The sequence below is a fragment of the Callorhinchus milii genome, unplaced genomic scaffold (assembly GCF_018977255.1).
Source record: "Callorhinchus milii isolate IMCB2004 unplaced genomic scaffold, IMCB_Cmil_1.0 Scaffold3, whole genome shotgun sequence".
Classification (NCBI taxonomy): domain Eukaryota; kingdom Metazoa; phylum Chordata; class Chondrichthyes; order Chimaeriformes; family Callorhinchidae; genus Callorhinchus; species Callorhinchus milii.
In genome coordinates, this window is record NW_024704744.1 from 31396891 (window position 1) to 31406957 (window position 10067).

At 42.6% G+C, this 10067-nt stretch overlaps 1 protein-coding gene across 4 annotated transcripts; it reads right to left on the bottom strand.

The window, feature by feature from the left end:
• Nucleotides 1–410: 410 nt before the first annotated feature.
• Nucleotides 411–9738, bottom strand: rnf146 (ring finger protein 146). Of its 4 annotated transcripts, none has more exons than XM_042333531.1 (3): nucleotides 9708–9738; nucleotides 5936–6031; nucleotides 411–4212 (listed from the first exon to the last, which is right to left on the bottom strand). In XM_042333531.1, coding segments are annotated over exons 2-3 (1101 nt in total). In that variant the 5' UTR covers nucleotides 5938–6031; nucleotides 9708–9738; the 3' UTR covers nucleotides 411–3113. The 4 variants fall into 4 exon arrangements, with proteins under 4 accessions (XP_042189465.1, XP_042189467.1, XP_042189468.1 ...); XM_042333533.1 differs by lacking the exon at nucleotides 9708–9738 and adding an exon at nucleotides 9515–9592; XM_042333534.1 differs by lacking the exon at nucleotides 9708–9738 and adding an exon at nucleotides 8554–8641.
• Between the last annotated feature and the right edge of the window lie 329 nt (nucleotides 9739–10067).

The following is a 10067-nucleotide window of genomic DNA, read 5'->3' on the forward strand; positions in this document are numbered from 1 at the left end:
GCAGTTCAATACAGACAACTTAATGCCAATAATGATGAGGGTCCCAAAATGAGACCCTTTTGTTCAACGATTTTAAGTTAACCTCTTTGATGCTAATCTTAAGCATTATTCAATTCCTAACGTGATGCACTACCTTTCTAATAACTTTAGTGACAATTGGGAAGGTGGGTAAATAGTGTGTCAATCATTCAACACCTTGAACTCATTCAACATGAAGACAGCAATATTCAGACAACTGTTGAAGTTCATATCTGCAGTCCATCTGGTTCAAGCATTATTGCCTCTTTCACCCCTGCTTCACACAATTTTGATGTGCAATATATTCATACATAAGAACAGTTCTCCATTATCCAGTGTCAAAACACGCAACTCTGGTCTGAATGAAGATAAATTGGTCAAAAAACAAAGGATAGCTTGTTGAATAGCAGAATGCTGTTCAATATTTTCAATCAGATGGTAGCAGACACAACATAGCTAGTACAAAGCGTCATTCTCCAACAACAGTACCCAATAGATAAGACTAGTTGCAAACAGGATGTATCGTGGTGATTCTGAAAGGAAAACACATGAAATACTCATTTTGATTTTCATTGTAACTGGAAGTTACACACATAAGAATGTATCCAAAAAAACCTTGATGCTGTGTGAAGATGTGAATAAAATAAGGACTAGCCTTTCATACCATGATCTATTTAAAATGCATTTAGCAATAACTCCATTAACAGCAATTTGTAAAAGTACAGCAGGATGCACAATTTTTTTCAAATGCTTGATTTAGACTATGCCATCAGCTACACAAGAAGGATGCTAAACAAATAGACGCCATTGTGTATGCACTATCTTGTATTTTTATGTAAAAATATCAGTTATTTTCTTTTCGTCCAATTTTTCCCTTCGGTTTTTGAGACGCTTCAATAGATGTCTGTAAGCGTCATGCCATAAAGCGTCAGTCACAAGTCCTACAATGGACACTGGCCTTTTAACTGATGAATGAAGGCAGGAGCATTGAAACTAGGCAAGCCCAAATACCTTGCCCTATTTTGCTTGTATTTATGTCACCTCATAGACAACATTCAAGCTAAGTTCAGCCCTGTCTTAATTCAATCATGGATTTTGTGTTGGGGAGGCAAAGTTTCAATATTGAACAATGAAAAGTCACAAACAAGTTAAACGTTCAGATGTTTTACATTACATTTTAAGTAGCTTAGAAATCAAATGGATTCAAGAAACCCCAAATTATTCCAAACACACAAAAATTTCACTTCTAGAGCACCAAAATTCTTAAAATACAAATGTTTAATTGTAATGCGCTTGAAAATAGCTACTACTATCCTCATTATTATAATTTAGAATTCCTGCAGGAACGATTTTATTGCAGAATCACAAAATGCTCATGTTAAACATGTTGGCGGATAATGCATCAGAATCATCCAAGGAGAACCAGAGGACAAATAGTGATAATCAGCAGAAAAATAAATCAATACCTCCAGGAATAGAGTTTTTTCCCTTCTATAGATTCAATCCAGGACTACTGTATTTTAAGTAATAACATTGTGCCAGCCTTCAAATCTGAATACATTTAAATTCTTAATTGAAATATATTTATGTCCAGTTTTACCTTGGTTTCTTTAAAATATATATTTAGTAATTCAAAGGGTTTTATGCTACTTTATTCGGTAAGCTATTCCAGATTTAGATCTGCGTTACTCAAGTTTTCTTGGGATGAGACTAAATGCCACAAATATAAAATAGAGGGAGCAAGGGAGGAGAAAAGGAGGGATCAATCTGCCTTTAATTCTAAAAATATGGAGGAACAGCAGTAAGGCTGCTTCAGGCCAGGAACTTTGGAGACATTTTAGGAAAATACCAATTGTAAGTTGTAGATGAGGTATATAGCCTGCTTCTCGAAATACTTGTTTCTTTTTATGAAGAAATGTGCACATTACATTAAAAGGCTGAGATAATAGCCACAGCTAGTCCATTCTTCAGTAAAATATGTCTAACAACATTGATGCTGGGCTTCAGTCTGGGAAAATTTATGTCTAGCTGTTTAGGCTAAAACAAAACAATTTATTAAGTTTAGTATACAAATCGTGTAACAAAAACAACAATATAGTCAAGTTAAAAGTTTCATTTGATAAACAGAAATCTAGTGTATTAGAGACTATTGGAGATTACACAGGTTACAAAAGTTAGAGACCAAATATTTTAGCAACATCGAAAGAGAAAAGCTGGTCTAGTATCCAGGTACAGTAAGGTCTGATGAATGGGAGGAAATGCATTATTGACTGATGCCAAGCTTGCAAGGTCACAAAGGCTTTGTTTCAAAAAGGACTTCTCACAAAGGAAATTAATGTTAGACCAATAGCGAAATCTTTATAGGTTTACTTCCTACTGTAGTTAGAATGTGAAATTGGAACTCGACTAATTGTTTCTATCAATCTAATATTTCAATGAATTTCATCCACATAGGTGATGCTCACAGGCATTACCAGTCTCAATTACAGACAATGATATATGGATAGATGGCGGGTGGGGGAGAGAGAGGGCATTGTAACAACATGCCTTTCCACAAAGTAGAAAATAAATTAAAATATTACAGGGGGGACACACAGGAAAGTCGTGATTCTTAGTTCAGGTACACAAGGAATAAAGCTGTATTCAAACTCCCTCACTTGACAGAGTCGTGTAAGCTTTGACAACTTTTTTTCTGAAAATATGATACACAAGAGACACATTATATACTTTACCAATGGGAAGTTTCGGGGCTTCCACCACTATCAGCGCAGTTTTTTTTGCTAACAGGTTCAGAATTCACATTTTACAAGACATGCACAAGGGTTGAGACAGTTTGAAATTCAACAGAAATGTTTAAATCACTGAAAATAAATTCAATGCTATCACAATAAATATCATGCATTAACTACTTTACACAGTCTATGACAAAACAAAAACAGAAGAGGAGTCAGTTGTGTCAAAAAGATGTAAAGTATTTAAAAATTACTTCGATTTTATCTGAGTGCAATCTTGGGTGAGAAATTTGAAAGTTTCTCAGTTGCCCTTAATTTCTCAAATGTTAGCTTTGTTCTTTACTGAATCGGTAATCGTAAGATCTAGACTTCTGTTACAGTGCACTGTCCATCAGGTTGCTGCTCCCTGGCTCCTACGCTGGTACTTGGCTCTTCCAGAGATGGTTCGCCTCCTGGTATTTCATTTTCCCTTTCACTGCTTGGAGGAATGAGTCTTTGCCTGCTGTGGTTGGTTGACACAGACTGAAGCTGGCTGGTGTTTTCATCCTCACTATCGCTGCTAGTACCAGACTCTGTGCCATCATAAAGCAAGCTGGCTGCACTTTGTGAAGTAATCACTCTACCTGTAGGCACTGAGTCCTCCTGCTCCTCTCCCTCTCCTCTCCGACTCCTGGTCGTGCTTTGATCTTGCAACTGCAACTGAGTAAAGGAGCTCACAAGAGACACAGTGGCTTCTGGTGAAAAAGTTAGTGGGCTGCCTGGCTGCCCAGGAAGGGACACTGCTGGCATAACCGAAGGCCTAATTATGGCAACAGAAGGCTGCACTGAAGCTGCTGTGGAGCCAGTATCTGCTGCACTATCTGCTCCATCAGCAGAGTTCTCTCTTTCTGAAGATAAACCATTGGAGTCACAGTCCAATCGAAGCCCTGCTACTCCCTTCTTGGGAATATCTACTATGTCTCGTTTCATTTTTCGACGTCGCCCATGCTCGTTACGTCGGAACTGAACCATGTTTTCCAAGTCTGCAACATACAAAAAGCCAGCTATGAGCATCTCAATTGTTTTTTTGCCCTTCAGATAAGCATCTTCAAGTTCCATGCTTGTGCGCTCATCGTATTGCCACCAGCCATTTCTGCCTTCATAGTACCAAGCGTACTCCCCATTCCCTCGGCTTGCTGCTTTGAGTTCCTCAGGGGACAGCAAAGCGGGCTTGTCCAGGAAGTCTTCAGGGATTTCCTGCCGACACAGTGCGCACCGTCTGCTTTGCCATGATGCTCCCTTCACACACAGAAAACAGAAGATATGTTTGCATGGCAGTTTAACAGGATGGACACATGTTTGAAGGCAGATAGCACATTCTGGAACATTCAGAGAAGGTGCTGTGTTTGAGCAAGACTCGTTGATCTTCCTCCCGCCTGGAAGCATGTTGGATGCACGATCGACATCCCCATAGCCAGCCATCCTAGGATACAATACATAGATCTTACATCAGTAACCCAAATTTAAAAGACAAAAATACACAAGCATCAGAAATCAGGTGTCCACATAACAAAATATCGACACAGAAGGTAGATAAGATAATAATCTTCCACTGTTACACTTGCATACCACTGGACATTATTACAGGTGCTGCTTGAATCTTACACTTCCTCAAATTTTTCTATAATTTATAAATTTCTGAGCCAGGTAGGTTCAAAATGTATTGTAGTTCTGCAGTTTCAAACAGAAAGGATCAGTGCATTCAAACTGACAATTCAGCTCAACAGCACTTGACGCAAATCGCATCTTGGAGTGCTTAAAATTCCAACAGGATAGTTAGTGTGCCAGACCTTCAGCTCCAATAATCCAATTCTTTTGGTCTGTACAGTTTTTACTATTTACAATTTCTAGAAAAGTTTTATGAGCCATTGTGAAGTTCTATTCTGATTCAACATTTTAAAACAAATTGATATGCTAAGTAAATGGGGACAATTTAAAGGATTTACAATGCAAAATTATTAATTAAGATTTAAAACTGTCTGGACGTAAGAACAACCTGCACTTGTAAAGCTCCTTCACATTGGATAATTCCTATGTTAAACACTTTACAAATATGAATCACCGAATTGAGTAGGAAGGAGGATCTTTCGAGGATTTTAACAAAAGATGTTGTTAAAAAGATAGGTTGGTCGTAAGGTTTAGCAGGCTTAGAAATTTTGGGATAAAGTACTAGATAGCAATGGTGAACAGCTCAGAAACTGATGGAGGTGCAGAGATGTTTAGTAACCCAAATTGGAGGAACAAAGGTACAGGCAGGAGAATGAGGCTGGCGGAAATTTCAAACCTTCTCCGGCTAAAATGTATGGCTCATCCACAGAGGAAAATGGATACCACGCTGCCAATTACAAATCAGGGAGTTCAGATGATAGAATCATAGAACCACAGAATGCTACAGCACAGAAGGTGACCATTCGGGCCATCATCCTGGTGCTGGCTCTTCGGTAGAACTGTCCAATCAGTCCCACTCTCCCGTTCTTTCCCCATATCCTTGCAAATTGCAAATGATGGCAGAAACTATGAGACCAAAGCTTGAATGATTTAAGTCAGTCATCCACATTCCCATAATTGGATTACTGCTTCAATTCATCAAAACCCCACTGATTATTGCAGATGACTGCAAACTATTTTTTCTCCGACAACTGCAATACCATGTTTTGACTGCTAAATAAAATTGCTGAGGTTTCTGATATAAAATTACAGTTATTCCAATAGTTGAAAGGATAAAGGAACTGGCGAGTGCAGCCCGAGCCTTACAGACCAGAAGGTCTCAGGGTGATTTTAAGAGCTTTANTTTTTTGCCTTCTGCAGGTGATAACTCCTGCTGAGACCACTCTCTAGTAACTCATCCAAATGGCCCATTTCCATGTGCGATAAATGAGAGATGGGAACACTGTGGACTTAGCTATGATTTTTTCCCCATATCTTGTGAATGTGATTTTTTTTCCCCACATCAGCATGCTGGCTTGTAGAGAAAAGAAAACATATTTGAGTCACCAAAGTTATGTCCTGCACTTGTGAAATCATACTGTAACAAGACTTCAAAAGCATCAGAAAGTAGATCAGCCTAAATCCAACGCTCATTATAATTCCAAAAAATCAATTTAAAAAAATCTTAGCTCAAAAGACAAGCAAACAAGTATACTAACATAGCTGTGGATCCAGTTATGAGGTTTTGTGGCAATCTGCTGAAGTAGTTCGGGTGTTGCCAGGTTTCCTGAACCTCCAGATTGGATATATTATCTCTGTAAATTTTAAATAAAAAGTACAAGTTGAAATGAAGACACAGATCAGATTAATTGAACTTTACTACAGATTAGAATCACAAAAATTGCATTTATCGGATGTCAAATGACCAACTAGTGACTATTCTCCTGGGGGAGGGTTGGGGGTGGCGGGGAGAATAGTCACTAGTCAGCTGAACTGGTTCCAAGGTGACATGTTTGCCAACAAAATGCCATAATCAAGTCTACCCTCTCTGGCAGTCTTAGGAGTCCAGTTCCTGAGCCAGGTGGGTCCGCAGTATTAAAGGACACTGCTGGGGCTGCCCAATCTGGCTCTTCAGCAGGACTTGTGAGGCATAGACCAGTCACTCGGAGAAGGGATTCTTCTCGCTCAACTCAACTGCAAGCCTAAGCCCATCTTGTCCTATCTGGACAAGTGACAGGAAAGCTTGCCAGACAGTGCTTTCGATGGCAAGCTTTGCGGTTTTGGCTGGTTACACTCCAGCAGTACCCCAACGCACACTCTGGATGTCTCATGCTTTGACTCTTGCAAATCTGTGCCTAATACTCTCTGGAGTTAAGCAAGCAGGATGTGTCTCTCCAGGGAGAGAGTATGCATCCTATTGCAATACATGGGAATTTCCATGTGTAGGTGGGGTGCATAGTACTCTGTTTAGTTTTGATGCTAAACAGTGATGGGGTTCTGCAAATATTAGACACCTGGCAGACGAAAACAAATTGTATTTGTATTCCCAAACCTAATAATAAACAAGGTGGGGAGAAGCTTGATTAAGTATCACACCATTATACTAATCATATTTGGGACAATAATGTTGTGACAATGCCTACAACATATTAGACAAACAAAGCAAGGTTTTGGCATTGTATAACATCTCCTCCAGCTCATATTCGATCTAATTCAAGAGCTATTTCACAAAATATTTGGGAAGAAGTCAATAAAGCTAATAGCTCTTCTATTCTTATCTTTGCATGATAGCTACTGGAGGTAGAAAAAAAATGGAAGAAAAGAAACAGAATTTGCTAGAAAAAAAGAGAATTTTTTGTTGGTACCTCAACTTCAACTTGTGTTCACAACTCACCATAAACAGGTTCTTGGTCTTAGCCATGTTGTCAAAAGAAGCTACTGAGTGCACTTGTGACTCTCCCACACAGATAATTTGCAATAGACACTCCTCATTCATGTAATCTCTTGGTAACAATTAAAAATCTGAAAAAAGCCTGGAACAGTGTGCCAGCCTACCCTTTTTAGCTGGCAATAATATAATAATAATCCAGGCATTTGTCATTTGCGCCTTATCATTTCATCAAGACGTCTCAAAGCGCCTCACAGGATATACTGTGAAGTATTTTCTGGGCAAAATGTGGTAATACAACAACAAATTCCATTTATATAGCACCTTTCACGTTGGGAGGACATATCAAGACACTGTAATGCATAACAAGTAGAGACAACACAAAGAAAATAATAGATCTAAAAGTAGGAAACTTTCTTAAAATTGCACTGTTTGTACCGCTTCATTCTAAGTACAGGGTGACTAAAAAGTTGTGATACCATTACAATGTCTAATACGTCTTAAAGAAATTATGATATTTTAAAGAGATAATAGGGTAGATATCACAACTTTTTGGTCACCTTGTACATTTTGTCACATGCAATTCAGTATTCATGTGCACTTAAAAATACAATTCTGCTTTGTCAATTTAGTTCCAATCTTTAACATAAATATTCACGGTTTACAGCATGATGAATAATCAAAAGGATAAGTCAGTATCTTCAGTACAGTGAGAAACACAAAATGTACATGTACACCTAACAAAAATAATAAATTGCAAACTGCATTAAACTACATGGTGTATTTAGATACTATTTTTTGCACTTACTTAAGAGTGCCAGGAACAGGTAATTGTATTTGAGTAACAAGTATATTTTTGCATTGCGTTTGCATTTTTCAGTATTTTATTTGAGCAGCAGTTAAATTTAACTTAACAAAAGAGGGATTAGATGAGCAATTGTTTCTGATCTGACAGTATTTATCACGACTCCCATTAATTTTGTATTTGATTTAATCTCACCACATTCTACCCTTTTAAATCTTCAGAAGGATGACTCCTTATTAAAAGGTTTTTTGAAAATACGTAAAAGTAACAACAATACATGCCCCTGTCCAGCCGTATTTTCATTCCTCAAATATTTAGGGGGGAGAGCAGACTGGATTGTAGGTTTCAAATTCACCCGAACTCTTCTTCCATAGCTTTGCTGATTCATCTTATAAATAAAAACAGACTTACACAATGGCACACAGACCCCGTTAAGATACCAAAGGGTCTGTGAATTAGCCCCAAACCCTATCTCCCTCCGGCCTTGATCCCACAGTAGATATAGGCCTAAAGAGGGAATGTTCTGATGGACATCAGTTAAACAACAAACAAACAAAATAACATGTTGTAAAGTTAAAGTGTTAAGCATAAAAATAGTACCTCAGTAAATCAACACATAGCAAAGAGCTCCTTCATAAACTAACCCAAATATAGTTCAGAGATGTATTGGCGGCGTTTAACAAGATGTCATTGTTTTGGAGCTTTTAAAGATTAAAACTCCTTAAACCAGTTGTGGGGGGGGGGGGGGGGAGTTGTGGGGAGGTTGTGGGGGGGGGTGAGGGTGTGGGGAGGGTGTGGTGGGGGGGAGGGTGTGGGGGGGGGGGGGGGAGTGTGGGGGGGGAGGTTGTGTGTGGGGGAGGGGGGGTGTGGGGGAGGGGTGTATGGGAGGTTGTGTGTGAGGGAGGGGGTTGGGGGAGGGGTGTGGGGAGGGTGTATGGGAGGTTGTGTGTGGGGTGTGGGGGGTATGGGGGAGGGGTGTGGGGGGAGGGGTGTATGGGAGGTTGTGTGTGTGGGGGGTGTGGGGGGAGGGTGTGGGGGGGGAGGGGGGGTGTGGGGGGAGGGGTGTGGGGGGGGAGGGGGTGTGTGTGGGGGGGGGTGTGTGGGGGAGGGGGGGGGGGGGGGTGTATGGGAGGGTGTGTGTGAGGGGGGGGTGGGGGGGGGGGTGTGGGGGGAGGGGGGTATGGGGGGAGGGGGTGTGGGGGGAGGGGGTGTATGGGAGGTTGTGTGTGTGTGAGGAGGGGTGTGGGGGGAGGGGGGTGTGGGGGAGGGGGGTGTGGGGGAGGGGGTGTGGGGGGGGGGGGGGGTGTGGGGGAGGGGGTGTATGGGAGGGTGTGTGGGGGGAGGGGGTGTGTGGGGGGAGGGGGTGTGTGGGGGGAGGGGGGGTGTGGGGGGAGGGGGTGTATGGGAGGGTGTGGGGGGGGGGAGGGGGAGAAAAGAGAACAGGCGACAATCTATCTCTCTTATTAAAGGGAGGGGAGGAGGGGGGCGATGGTGGGAATTTAAAACGGGAGGAAAGGGCCAGAGATTAGCGAGAGGAGGAGGAGAGGGGGTGTTGGGCACTGTCACTCCCGGGGCCCGGGGCCCGCGGCGCCGGCGGGGACTCACCGCCACAGCCGCCGCCGCCGCCGCCGCCCGGGGGTCCTCCTCACACTGGGAGGGCGGCGGCGCGGAGCCGCCCCACAACCAACCGAACACGGCGGCTCGTGACCCAACAATGGAGGGGGGGCGGCGCTGGGCAGAGGTTCCGGGGAGCGGGAGGGGGAGAGCGGGAGGAGGGAGCGGCTCCTCACTTACTTACCACAGTCCTCTCGCTCTCTCTCTCTCTCACTCTGAAGCGGCCAAACACAGCCTCTCCCCTCCCCCCCCAGTCTCTCCCTCCTCTCTCTCTCCCCGTCCCCCCCCGCGGCCTGGCTCCGCACGTCAGCAAACGTCAACCGTCGCAACGTCCTGACGTCAGCGCGCTGCGGCCGCCGGGCCGGCGTTCTGCCCAGACGTCGGCATCCGTCTACATAGCCCGAAGTCAGCCCAACACCAGCCCAAATGTAGCCCAATGTTAGGTGTCGTACCCGGCAGGTGAACCGAGTGGCCAAGTTCGGTGACTGCTGTTGAGACGGTAAGAAAAATAAAAAGGTCTTCAAAGAGGCGGCGGGGAGACGTT